This window comes from Anoplopoma fimbria, chromosome 15 (genome assembly GCF_027596085.1).
Source record: "Anoplopoma fimbria isolate UVic2021 breed Golden Eagle Sablefish chromosome 15, Afim_UVic_2022, whole genome shotgun sequence".
Lineage (NCBI taxonomy): Eukaryota > Metazoa > Chordata > Actinopteri > Perciformes > Anoplopomatidae > Anoplopoma > Anoplopoma fimbria.
In genome coordinates this window covers 19,712,890-19,726,475 of record NC_072463.1, presented here as the reverse complement: position 1 = coordinate 19,726,475, position 13,586 = coordinate 19,712,890, and the positions used below count along the sequence as shown (strand labels likewise).

General features: G+C 44.8%; 1 protein-coding gene across 1 annotated transcript in view; it reads left to right on the top strand.

Annotated features, from left to right (window-relative positions):
• LOC129103134 (latent-transforming growth factor beta-binding protein 2-like) overlaps nucleotides 1-13,586 on the top strand; it is a 77,870-nt gene that overhangs the window by 53,727 nt on the left and 10,557 nt on the right. The window contains 12 exon segments of the mRNA XM_054613433.1: nucleotides 2,865-2,984; nucleotides 3,177-3,299; nucleotides 3,416-3,541; nucleotides 3,636-3,761; nucleotides 3,969-4,094; nucleotides 4,264-4,389; nucleotides 4,876-5,001; nucleotides 6,030-6,155; nucleotides 6,505-6,624; nucleotides 6,752-6,877; nucleotides 8,639-8,761; nucleotides 9,434-9,562. Of these exon segments, the coding sequence (XP_054469408.1) occupies nucleotides 2,865-2,984; nucleotides 3,177-3,299; nucleotides 3,416-3,541; nucleotides 3,636-3,761; nucleotides 3,969-4,094; nucleotides 4,264-4,389; nucleotides 4,876-5,001; nucleotides 6,030-6,155; nucleotides 6,505-6,624; nucleotides 6,752-6,877; nucleotides 8,639-8,761; nucleotides 9,434-9,562 (1,497 nt within the window).

Sequence of the window (13,586 nt, the reverse complement as noted above, 5' to 3'; positions counted from 1 at the left end):
GGCTGCTGATGTGCACGAAAAAATCATAAAAAATAAATTGTATTTTATGCTTTAAAATACTTTATAATGGGTTTTTATTATCAAGTGGGGACCACTACTGGGCCCCCACGACAGCCCATAACCACAGTGATGGTGGCTATATTGTGTGGGCCGAACACAACCCTATACCCTCTCTCTCCATTCAGCGTTTCCACGTAGACTATATCAACTGCTCCACCTAACAGCCTCTGCATAGCCCTCAATATTGTTTAAACACATTCACCGTGTTATTGCTGATCTTTTGATATCACTGGCCCCCGTAAAAAGATTGTTTAAAATACTTCAATTTGGGAGAGTCCAAATATTTTCTCTTGGCCGCAGCCTTAAACAAACAGCGTATTATTGTTGGAGAGCTCTGGCCACTGTACTGTCGGGCCCAACAGAGGCTTTATTACCACTGCTGGGCTAGGTGAGAGGACCGAGCAATCACAGGAGACATATGAGAAGGTCACAGGATCAATTCCCCTCAACGGAGAGCTCCCGACACGCAAATAAATTCTCTGACTCACCCATAGTGTTGTCTGTGGGCCGCTGTCAAACTATTATTATTAGATTTGAATACACAAATGGCCAACAAACTACATTTGGTATGTGTTGAGTTAAAGCGCTAGAAGCTCCAAACCTGAAAGTGGCCCTGTTACATAAGAGCCTGACTGGTTTCACTTACCACATCCCCTCTCTATGACCTTGCACCCCTCTAATTTGTTTGGAAACCTGATCTCTTGGAATGAGTATTCCAGAAATGTGAAAAAGCTAAAAGACAGAATGAGGATGGAAAAATATGGAAATTAACTTTAGTGGTCATTTTTTGTCCTTTTTGATAAATTTCTCAGTAAGTCTGACGACTTTGTTTTAAGTCTCTTAATTCCCTTGCCTCCAAAGAAAACTCCACTTGAGCTACTTTTCTGTTTGTGAGTCCGCTCATGTTATTAATTTTGTTTAAAAAAAACCGGTGGTGTATAAATAGCAACTGAGGGAACCCTGTAAATGAGGTATAACATTGGAGGTAAATATTTTTACTCCGACATCCGCCCAGGCAGCGCTAACAAGCCAACGCTATACGTCTGGCGCTGTGAGAGTCACATAAAACATGAGCGCTGGGTTTCCAGTATTTGCTTCAGTCAATTGACAGTAGCACAGTAGTTTGGGCCCAATTGGCCGAATCGTGGATAAGCCTAATTGCTGGTGTGATAGAGAAAACTGCTCCATTCCCCTGTCAGGGCTTATCGCGGAGGCCTGAGAGATGTGGGACGATTGCAGAAACAAAGCTTTGGGTCATTCTGACAGACGTCTGGCAGTGCCCACTGCTAGGCAAACAAAACCCTGTCTGTGACTCTCTCGCTGTGTTTTCACTGTGTGAGCTCTCTGTTTCAACTCTATCATGTCCTCTCTTCACCTCCTTTGTAGACAAATACTTTTTCTTTCTCTTCCTCATTTCTCATGAGGCCTCCTTGTCTCTTTCTCTGTCTCTTACAGTCACATGATCAGACTTTCTCAGCCCACATCTACACAGGCTGAAAAATTGCCATTGTTCACACTTCCACCATAAAACATTATCTCCGCATGAAGTTTTCCCACAAATATAATTCCTGGCTCAACTGTTCTGACTCACTACTTCTGCAAATAGTAAATGTCCTCATGAATGAGGCAATGATGTAATTTAATGATGGTCATTTAGCACATAATCTATGCTGTACTTGCTTCCTTTTTACTGATGCAACATTTAATTGTATATTTGTATATTTTGACACTATTTTCACATAGTTTTGCTTCATGTTTTGAAAACTATGTCTTTGAGTTTTTACTTTCACTCCTATTGTATACAATGGAGAGAAATGGAGTTTTGTCATCAAGACACTACACTTACAAAACTCAGCAGCGATGTTTCTTTTGCTGTGAAGACTTCAGGGGAACTATTTTCTACCACAGAAATAGTCAGGAAGAAAACAGGAACAGGGATTTCCCTGGGTTAGGAAGTATAACTGGGACATACTGGGAAAGATGTGTTGCTGTCAAAATCTGTAATTAAAAAATAGACGTAGTCAACATGACGTCACCCATTGGTTTAAGGACTGTCATTTTTTAACCTCAAGTTCGGCATTTTGACCATCGCCATCTTGTTTTTTGACCATCGCCATCTTGTTTTTTGGCCATCACATCTTGGTTTTTGCATGGTGGGGCTAATTACAACCACACGCTGTAACATGAAAATGCAGACAACTCCCGGACCAGACAACACTGTGGCAGCGACTTGTCAATCAAAAGGCAGCAACACCCCAAATCATACCAAGTGTTATCGTCTTCTTTACTCTAAATGGGACCAAAATCAACTTAATGAACATCATTTGATATTAAACAAGACTTGAAACTAACAATTGCTACCATAAACCCATGTATACAATGTTTACTGAGGGAATAAATCTAGTGAGAAGTAGGGTCATTTTCTCTGAGACTTCTATACAATCTGACTGGTTTTTGTAACCAGAGGAGGCCCCCCTGCTGGCCAGTAGGGAGAATGAAAGTTTACACGCAGTCCATATAGGCTTCACTTTTCAGACCCGGAGGTTGTCACCTGGTTGTTGTTGAATGTTTTCGTTATTTTATCAATGCTGTGAGCACCACAGTTGAAATTCCATTTACCTTCACTGTAATGGGGTTCAGCTATCCCAGCTGTGGCCTTTCTAGATACCATTAGAGGTTGAGTAAACAAAATTTTCAATTTGATTGAGCTGACTCTTTAATCACACAGTTTAATTGTGGCACAATGAAACCTAAAATCTCCCTCTCATATATATGCTGTGTCCTTTCCTGACTTCTGTCCTCAGATGTTAACGAGTGCTTGAACCAAACAGTGTGCGGTGGTGGTAGGTGTGTCAACACAGAGGGCTCCTATAGATGCAACTGTTTCCAAGGATACAAAGTCTCACCGGACAACGTTTGCCAAGGTAACTCTCAGTCAGAAGGTCAGTCAGACAGTCATAACGTCCCATATAACAGCTCTGTGAATACCTCTCCACAGTGCTACTACAGAAGCCTCTCAGCTCCATTGAACGTATTTTAAAAAAAGGCTACGAAGAGTTTGTGGTTGTCTTTATTTTCTGAGGCCCCCTTTCTTTTCCTCTGTATCTTCCCTCCAGATGTGGATGAGTGTGGGCTCCCTGGAGTTTGTCTCCACGGCAGCTGTGTCAATTTGGACGGCACCCACAGATGCATCTGTAACCATGGTTACCAAGTCACCTCAGACAGCAAAACCTGTGAAGGTCTGCAAAGGATTATTTCGAGCTGTTGGGCGTAACTCATCACTGCATACTTCTCAGCTTGTTGAGCTCTCTCGACAGCAGTATGATGTCTGAAATTTTTTTGTTTTTTTTGTTAGATGTCAACGAGTGCAAAACTGGTAACGTTTGCCCTGCGGGAATTTGCATCAACACTGCAGGTTCTTACACTTGCCAGAACTGCAGGCCTGGGTTTGGTCCGTCAGCTGATGGAATGAGATGTGATGGTATGAAATTGGCTGTTAAATGATTTACCCTTAACTGGTAGATGGGGATGATTGGTCGGCACAGTTGTGGTGAATTTGTTATTGGTGTTTCCAGATATAAATGAGTGTGCCCAGGGGGATCTGTGTCTTGGTGGAGTGTGTGCCAACACGGAGGGATCCTACACCTGTACCAGATGTAAGGCTGGCTACAGGGTGTCTGAAGACCGGCAGAGGTGTGAAGGTAAACTCAATCTTCAGCTGTGCTCCCTCATTGAGTTAAAACCATTAGTGCTTTTACAACTGTTGAAGACTTACTCAACACATCTGGATAGTTTGTCACATCACCATTAAAACCCCTGTGCCACTGAACTCCCTCCACATATTACTCTGTCTTTATATTAATCAGTGTCCATGCATGTCTGTGCTTGTGTGCATGTATTTCGCCCAGATGTTGACGAGTGCCAGTCCCTGTCTACCTGTTCCAACGGGATCTGTCTAAACTCAGAAGGCTCTTACACCTGTGAGAACTGCCCGACAGGGTACAGAGTATCATATGACGGGGAGCTCTGTGAAGGTTGGTTTATTCGACACCACTTTTAAATGAACTCCTGCATATTACAATACGTGTGTTATTCAGCCTGTAAGAACTAAGTGGTTCTTGCCTTTCAACAGGAATTTGTGGGGGTTTTTTTCTTGGCTGTCGGGCAGTAAGTTCTAACAGTTCTGTGTTGTTTTCACGCCAGATATTGATGAGTGTGCGCTGCCCACTACATGCCCCCAGGGAACATGTACAAACACAGAGGGTTCCTTCACATGTGTCGTCTGTCAACCCGGGTTTAGAGTCTCTGAGGATGGACAACAGTGTGATGGTGAGGCTTTTGGCTATGTTTGTGCTGGAATGTTTGTATACTTGAGAACAGGTGTTCGTAGCTGCCTTTTCTATTCAAACATGCCAGACATTGCCTAAATACCCAATTAAGGAGTGTATGCGCCAGCTCTGATAAACATGTTTCATGGTGTGACAGCTTGAACCCCAGAGAACTATCATCAGACTCCAAAACCCCAAAATACTCCTCCTAGACATCACATCATAGCTGGATACTGGACCCCTCTGGCTCTGGCACAACTTGTCTGATCCTTGCTCAAAACAAATGAGACACCAGCCCTCAAATAGAACAAGATGATGTCAGGCGAATGTTCTGCAGATAGCTCAGCTAAAAAGATAGAGGTGTCGACATTTGTAATTCCTAGTTCTAGTGATTACCCATCTAACTGATTACAACTGGCGGGCATTTATATATTTGAAGCCAGAGATGGTAATCTGTGCTATGATGTGTCCATGTCTTTGTGTCCAGATGTGGATGAGTGTTTGGTGGCTAATATTTGCCTGGGCCAGCTTTGCTTGAACACCCCAGGATCCTTCACCTGCAGGAGCTGTGGAGCCGGTCTGCAACTGTCTGGGGACGGTTACAGCTGTGAGGGTAAAACTACCTCTTTGTTTACCTACATCCTTAGAACACTTTGAGCTGTCACTTTGGTAAACATTGTACCAAACATAAAGAAGACCAGAGTAAAAAAGAAAAATGCATTGGACCCAGAACATAATCACAGAAAATCTTTACAGTGCTCAGTAATTTGTCATGACATGATTTATGAGATCAATGCGGTGAAACGACTGCTTTGACGAATCCAGTGAGGTTAAATCTGTCATGACTTCATGGGAAGCAGAAAAGGGATGACTGTTTAAATGGATCAAACATTGCCTCAGTTAGTCATATATACTGTGGTGTGTTTTTGAATGGAAGCGTGGATGTAGCCCAGGAGGAAGATCCCCTACTGATATGTCTTTGCGCTGGGAACATTTTTTACAAAACAAACCTGCGTCCAAGTCGGCCTCTGATAGGATTTTAATGGAAGTCTCCGATGCCATGGAAAATATTAAGGGCTTAATTTGAAATGAAATCAACCACTCCCATGCCTTCCATGCACTGCAGCGAGCTCACCCTGTTGAACTCGCTCTGTTCACCCCAAAGGCAAAACGGAGCCTTCTCAATCACTTAACAATGGCCCACACTATCTTCTCCGTGAGAAATACAATCTGTAACGGCTCGAGGAATTTCCAATGATCACATATCAGCGAGCCAGTGACTGTTTGTAGATACAGTACTTATGCGCCACCTGTAAAAGCTTGCTGTTCTGGATTCGATGACCATCGTGCATACTTATCCTTCCACCCTTTTTAATAAACCACTGTCAGTGCCATTTAATAAAGAGGGCTTTGCTTGCTGTATGTTGGGCTGAGTCTCTCTCACACACACACACACACACACACACACACACACACACACACACACACACACACACACACACACACACACACACACACACACACACATACGTGATTTTTAACAGATAAGACAGTGAATGGTCCAAAAGTGGACTCTTGAGAGGTTTCTGTGCTTTAAATGATAACCTATGTCCAACCTTTTATTCTTTTTCTTTATCTCAGACATTGACGAGTGCCAGATGCCAGGTAGGTGCCCCACTGGCATTTGCACCAACACAGAGGGCTCCTTCTCCTGCATGGCCTGTGACCCAGGCTTCACAGTGGCTCCCAACGGGCTCTCATGTGAAGGTACGACACAGTGGGGATGGTTGACTGTATGATTCTCACAGTCATCCGTTCCAGCACAGTATGGCCTACTGTAGTAAGAATAAGTCATTACTTGTTGTAGATGATGATGCATGACTTTCCTGAAACGTTCACTGTGGTCTGGAAGCACGTCATTCAAATGACAAAACTTGGGCAAATTTGAAGTGAGACCCAGTGATTTACAGCTGGTGTGAAAATGTCATACTGATGACGTCTGTGTGTGTGTGTGTGTGTGTGTGTGTGTTGTGTGTGTGTGTGTGTGTGTGTGTGTGTGTGTGTGTGTGTGTGTGTGTGTGTGTGTGTGTGTGTGTGTGTGTGTGTGTCAATGCAGATGTAAATGAATGTGAGGACCCCAGCTTGTGTGTGGGAGGCCAGTGCACCAACTCCATCGGTTCTTATAACTGCCTCTGCCCCGCCGGTCTGGAGCTGGTGGATGGGACGTCCTGCAGAGGTATACACACACAAGCACACATCATCTGACACATTATATATTATATATACCATTAGTGGTTAGCTGCTTCCCGTGGCTTACCTCATGTTGGCATCTTGACACAGCTGTGTTTGTATATTCGTGACAGATGTCAATGAGTGTTTAACCATCATGGGGATCTGCGGAGAAGGTGACTGTCTGAACACTCAGGGCTCCTATACATGCATCTGTCCTGATGGATATACCAACATCGATGGAAGGACCGGCTGCCAAGGTACAGCAACACCCTGCTGCAAGAGCAGTAATAGCAATGGGAATTTTTTTGCCAGATTATTTTATGGGCTTTGTGTAATTGGGTGAGGCAGAGTCAAAATTGGAAAAGTTGCAAATAACGTAATAATTAATCCATATTACTCAAAACATTTTGCAGTAACCTTGTTGGTTTGCACAAGTCTCTTCATTGAGTGCTGGCAGGGTGACGGAGAGTATCCTCACCACACTGCCCTGGGTGCTGAGGCCAGGCCTGGGACGCTTGGCATGGGTGCTCAGTCTGGTCTTTCTGTGTAATGGGCCGTGGCCTCATCAATTGTCTCAACCCACTCTCCGTTCAGACATCAGTTTGATGTTATTCCAGCCGCACCCAGTGACCCACTGGTCACGGCCATGGGGGAAAAAATGTAGCCTAATCGTCAGCTAAGGAAGGCTTTTAATTTCAACAAACTGGAGCTTTTGCTATCAAAATACATGAAATAACTTTGGCTAGGATGTCAGAATTGGATCAATGTTATTTCTGGTGTGGCTTGCAAGTACAGTAAGTGGTGAAGTTAAGTAAATGGCAGGATGTCTGGCAGTAAAACATCCTGTCGTGATGTGAGGCAGGTAGGTTTGGATCTCTGGGTCCAGGTCCCTGCAAGACGCTGGCATGGTCCTCTAATGGGCAAGTTTGTCTTGTAGTAGAGGACCTGGTTCAGTCCTTGAGCAGGGACATTCTTCCACTGTGGCTTTGGCCTTGGAGTGCCTAAGATATCGTACACAGACTTTGAGCAAACTGTCCAGCATGCATCAGGTACTTTGGCTGCCCGCCACAACAAATACTGGGCTCTAATTATCCTATAAATCAGCAGTTGTCGTATATTTTCTTGCAGCCTGCCATTGTGTGTACAGTGCTGACGCAATGAAAGCCAGACCCTCAAGACATGAGCCTGTGGGTGGAGGAGAAGGGAGGATGAGGATATGTGAGTTTATGGGAATGAAAGATGGTGTAAGTCAGGTGAAGCCAAAATGATGCTTGGCCTTGACCAGGCCAGTCTTTCAGCAAACACAGACCATACGCAAGAAAGGAATGAAACACACATTTCATCCAAATCAACAGGTTGAGCCATGACCTTGCTGTGCAGTACAGGCTTTGAAGTCGTTGAATGAACTCCAAAGCTATCCAGTCACAGCACATTTATGTTTTTACACATTGTCTGGGCTGATGTGGTTGTTTTTTTTCTCCCTATCTTTGCAAACGGGTATTTGCCTTGTCGTCTCTGAAAGATACATCTGATTATCAAAGGTTGGAAAAGGAAGACGGTCTTTTCCCCAGCGAAGATTTTTCAATACTTTCTAGCTTTTCCTCCAACTTTTACAGCAGGTCCATGTGCCTTACAGGTTATGTTGTAATGCCGCAATTATACACCAATCTACAGCTAATCAAGCATGTCGCATTCATTATTAATTTTTACGAGTCGGAGGGAAATGTTCTCAGCCTGAAAGCGCGGATAGATGTTTCTTTTTCCTCCTTGTTTCCTGTTTTCCAGTATACTGTTAAGTGCTCCAAATGGCCAATGCCTCATGTGCTCAGACAAGCGCTTGATTGCACATTCTTTTTCTGATACTGAAAAGGAGTTTTGTTCTCCGTGGACTTAACAAAGAAGGAGGATATATGCGGATGTTTTGTGATAATCAATTTGTAACAAATCTCGTGACCCACCTATTCTCTAATTATCTCTCTTAATGAGCCTGCCTCTCTTTCCCCCTCTCTCTGCCTTAGATGTGGATGAATGCAGTAAAGACAATGTGTGCATCCGGGGCGAGTGTCTGAACATTGATGGCTCTTTCATGTGCTTGTGTGAGGCTGGCTTCAAGTTCAACGCTGACACGGCTGATTGTGAAGGTAAGACAGAATAAAACTCCCTTGCGATGTTTTCTGTTGTGTGTGTGTCATAGTGAATGTTGACCCGTAACTCTGCTCAGAGGTTTATCTACTCTCTGAGCAAACCAACATGTCAGCATTAGCAGTTTGATCGTCACGCTGCATTTAGGCTTAAGCGTACCCAGTAAAGCACAGTTGGCTTTGATTGATTATCTATAGGCAGTGGGGACTGGGCTCCAGTGAAAGTGTCCAAGCCTGGCTTAGAGGCTTTCCTCCATGGTCTCAAGAGTGAGGGGTGCCTGGATTACATGGCTGGAGCCCTGAACTCCCTCTCCCCTGGGGGAAGAATGAATGACCCCATTGTGAACAGGAGGTGTTTCTCCCTCTGGAACGTCTCCCTTTAGCTCCTTCACAAGTTCTTTGGTTGCTGTGATAATATTGTTCTTGGCCATTCCTGTTGCCTGCTGCGTCTACTGAGGACAGCCACACCACAGGCCTCCTGGCCGACTCCTGCTTTACAGCCATTACACTGGAAGAAGAAGAACAGTGGAGGGAATATGAGTGTGTGTGCGTGGTTGCATGCGTCCCGTGTTAGTGTCTGATTGCACATGTGGTCGTGTTTGTGCCTCTGTTTGTCAGTGAGTAACCAACATCTGTTCCTCTTCCTCTCTCTCTCTCTCTTTCAATGTGCAGACCAGAATGAGTGCAAGGACTTTGGTAGCTCAGTGTGTGGTACCTGGCGCTGCGAAAACACCATCGGCTCCTACCGGTGCTTCATGGGCTGCCAACCCGGCCTCGAGGGGGAAGACGCCACAGACTGTGGTGAGTGGTCAAACCGCGTACAGTTAAAAGGCTAGCACACACAATTATGTTAAGAAGAAACAGGCGGATTTTGAGGCCAATAGTGTTTAGACTGAAGCAAAAAAAACCATTCACCATTTGGACTGTGGTTAGAGATAGAAGAGAGCGTTACCTCAAATCAACCCTGCACTCCACGTACTCTACAGGACTCTCCCTCTGTGCATAGATAATGATATCTGTTTGGCATGCAGATGCAAAGAGGCTGACGTGAAACAAAAAGATATCAGGTACTCAAGGTCCTGCACAAGAGGACACTGTAGAAAGAGGAGTGCATTGTCATTTGAAGCGCTTTGTGAAGCCCGCAGCTGATAATGGTCTCATCCTCCGGACAACGGGGCTAATGGAGTTTCTCTGGCAGAGACACACAGTGGAACCTGATCACCGCTGTTCTCCTTTTGAGAGGGAATAAGATTGTCTGGGCCTTACCTCTTTCCCTCCCCTATGTATTAATTAATAAGTACAAACCTAGCCAGTCACCTGGATTGATAGGCTAGGTTTGTATTTACGCTACATCTGGGCCCACAGTTAGCCAACAACAACGACACATCTCCACCACCACCAGAATACATACTTTCTGTGTTTCCTGGCAGGATTAGTACCTTGGGCTTCAGATATTAATGTGGTTTGTTGCACAATGATTTGATTTTATCCCTCTTTAATTTGTAGCGCAGCTTTGCTGGTCTTTGTCGCTCTCATAGCACCATAAAACAACAAGTCTGGTTTATGAGGAATAAGAGAGATAAAAAACAAAAGGCCAAATATTTTCCGCATATTTAGACTGAATCCAAACAGTCACCAGAGAGTGACAGACTGGGACAGGAAAGCAGTCTGAGAGCATCCGAATGGAATGATGTGTTGGCCTGCAGATGGAGGCTGTGGGTGTTTGCGGGTGATTGTGTGCGTATGTGAGTGCGATAGTGCGTGTGCATGTGGTTAACCGTGGCTTTTTGCACCCCCTGCTTGTGTGTTTGTGTTAGAGAAGGAGAACCAGAGACTGTAACCGTTGTAGAGATGCACTCGGAGTGCAGTGCAGTTTCACATATTCTCATGACCCTGGGTTTTTATTGGACCATCAGCAGATGGAGATCAGGGGAGAATATGCTGATTGGTGACAGATCAGACCTCCGCCCCCTCCATCACCCTGATCCCGGCTACGTGTGGCTGCCTCCTCAATGCACTTTATGGCGTTCCCTGTCTGGCACCAGCTGAAGAGTGCCGGGCCTGTAGTGTGATAAGGGCAGATTGAAAGCAGCTGCTGACCTCCGCTCCTTTAGTGTCTGAGTCAAAACACTGCTAAGCAGCTCATATAGGTTCAAATCAGTGCTGTGTTATGAGGTATGTGTTACACATTTTCTTACCTGTCATGGGACCTGATTGAAAAAGCTTCGCATTTTCCCCTATGGTGCCACAAAACTCCCAGTTAAATATTTTGTATGGGTGGTCAGTTATGACCGGGTATGACAATCTTTCTCCCGTTGCTATGACGTGATACAAATTGATCGTGCTTTCACTTGACCCCGCAACAAACACACTCAGCTCAGCATTGACTCACAGCCCCAGATGGGGAACCAAGCCCTCTCACCCACAGGAGCCCGGCACTGAACACAATAGTTGCTTGTTTCACCTCACGATTAGCAAATTATAGGAGATGCTGCCGTCACCCCAATAAAAGTCCAGGGAGGGAGCTCAATTACTGCGGGGCATTTTGTCTGCTTGTAAAAATCATCAAATATTTAAGAAGAGGCCAGACTTGTAATTTGCAGTTTCTGTGAGGGGCGTTTTATTTTTACTCACCCTCCGAAGGGGCAGTGGTTGTCTTTGGCTCAGCACGCAGCACTCGTTTAGAGTACATAATACCATCAGCTGCAACTGTGCTGTGAGTGCTGTAGTTCTGCTATGATGCTGTACACAGAGCTCTTTTTGGCATGTGAAAAAGGCATGTGTGCAGATTCAGATCATTGTTTTTTAACTTCAATTCACCATCATGCTCATAAAATTCCACAGGCTATGCTTAGTCTTTAATAAGGCCTGCCCAAAGGCGGAAATTGTCTGTGGGAGGTGACCAACCTCCCAACCCTTTAAACGTATAGAAATATAAAGACTTTACCATGTGTGTGTGTGTGTGTGTGTGTGTGTGTGTGTGTGTGTGTGTGTGTGTGTGTGTGTGTGTGTGTGTGTGTGTGTGTGTGTGTGTGTGTGTGTGTGTGTGTGATCATGCTCTTTTGCGGATGTATGATGATGCTTTTCTTAGAAGTACACACATAATATGACATTTTGATCTCCACTGAGTGGGGTTGTAGATTTAATGTCAGATAAGGTGCACAAACATGCTTCTTTTAAAACAAATACCTCTCCTCATCTTCGCCCAGTCGTGTGTTAAAATAACCTCTGCATATGGGTCCAATCAGACAAGGGGTTGCCCAGAGAATACGGGAGAATAGTGTGCCGCGGAGGGTGAGCCAACAGTCACTGACTCTTATATTCTTGCTGCCTGCCACCATGTGCTCCAGATTAACACATGGCGCTGAGACCCACACCATTAGCCCTCCCTACCCCCCCAACCGCAGCATCACCGGATCCAGGAAGCAGGTCCTCCTGGGTCACACCATTAGGATAGGTGCCTATTGGACACCTCAGCTCCTCCCACTTCAGCTGAACTCCTCACCCTCTTCCCCGCCTCTGTTCTTCCCTCCAGGCAATTTGCAGCTCTGCATGTGTCCTGACGTAACTGATTATTACATGGAAAGACTAAGAAAGGCAACCCCGTGTCCTGCTGGTGTGAGACTAGCTCTCGGTGGAGTTATCTCATTTTGTATTATTCATTTTTCCCCACAAACCATTAGCGCTGGGAAAAGCAAGCTGACTTTCTCATTGGAGGACCGATGGCTGGTCAAGTATTGCTGCAACTAAAACTCCACCCACCAAAGATAGCCACACAGAAAAACAAAGGCCATTAAAATTGTTTTGGTCTCGATGCTCTCATTCCTCCCGGGATGACACTTTGATTGCGTCTCATCACAGCATGTGGTTTGCAGCAGATTTTGTTCCATGTCACACATGAATGAAAATCTGCCTGCAGACACTGATTATTTTATATTTTAGCGCCGACTTTTCATCGCCCTCTACCCAGACCTCCCAGCTGGCGGCCGCTGTCATTCCAACATTCCAGACTCCACTTAAGCTCTTCATACTTGAGGAGATGTTCCTCAAACTCTGATATATAATACTATTTCCGATTACTCTCAGAATACTCTTGATTGAGCTATGGGAACATTATTCTCGTAAATGTATTTTTCAAATGCTTTTGATATCTTATAATATTCAAATAACTTCGCCACGACACCGGTTTGGCATCTCAATCCTCAGCTGCAAAATGCAAATCCAATGGGTTGGCGGTTTTCAGTATGTGTCCATCCATTCTCCCTCTATCTGTCTTGCAGCCATTTGAGCCCACAAGTCTATTCTAGCAATCCTTTTCAGCCTTTCCTGTTAAAGGTTTTACAAATGACAAAGGGAATTTTGTCTCTGCAGTTTTATTGGCTTGTGGGAGCCCCTGTTTCTGACCCCGGAGGCATGTTAGAGAAGTGGCCAAGTCAGGACAGGAAGACTGACAGAGAACTTGTCCCCCAGCGAGCCTGACAAAGTAGTTGCCTGTGTTGGAGGGGAAGACAGGGCCCTGGCCAAGCACACTGTTCAAATCAAATGGCTCGTGGTTTCTCTGGCCCACTTTCTCCAGTTGATACATCCTTTATGAGTGCTCCGAGGCTAAATAAAACTGGTTTAGACAATATGTGAATGACTGTGCTTTGCACTCCATAAACCAGTTTGCTTTAATCGATGCCACTGGACTTAACTTGTCTGTTTAGTTGTTGTGATTTTATTGTCTGCATGTTTTCCCCTTTTTTCTTTAACTCCAGTTGAGTAACTCTTAGTCATGGAACCTTTGAACGAAATGGTCATGGAGGGTTGTTATGAAACTAAAAAG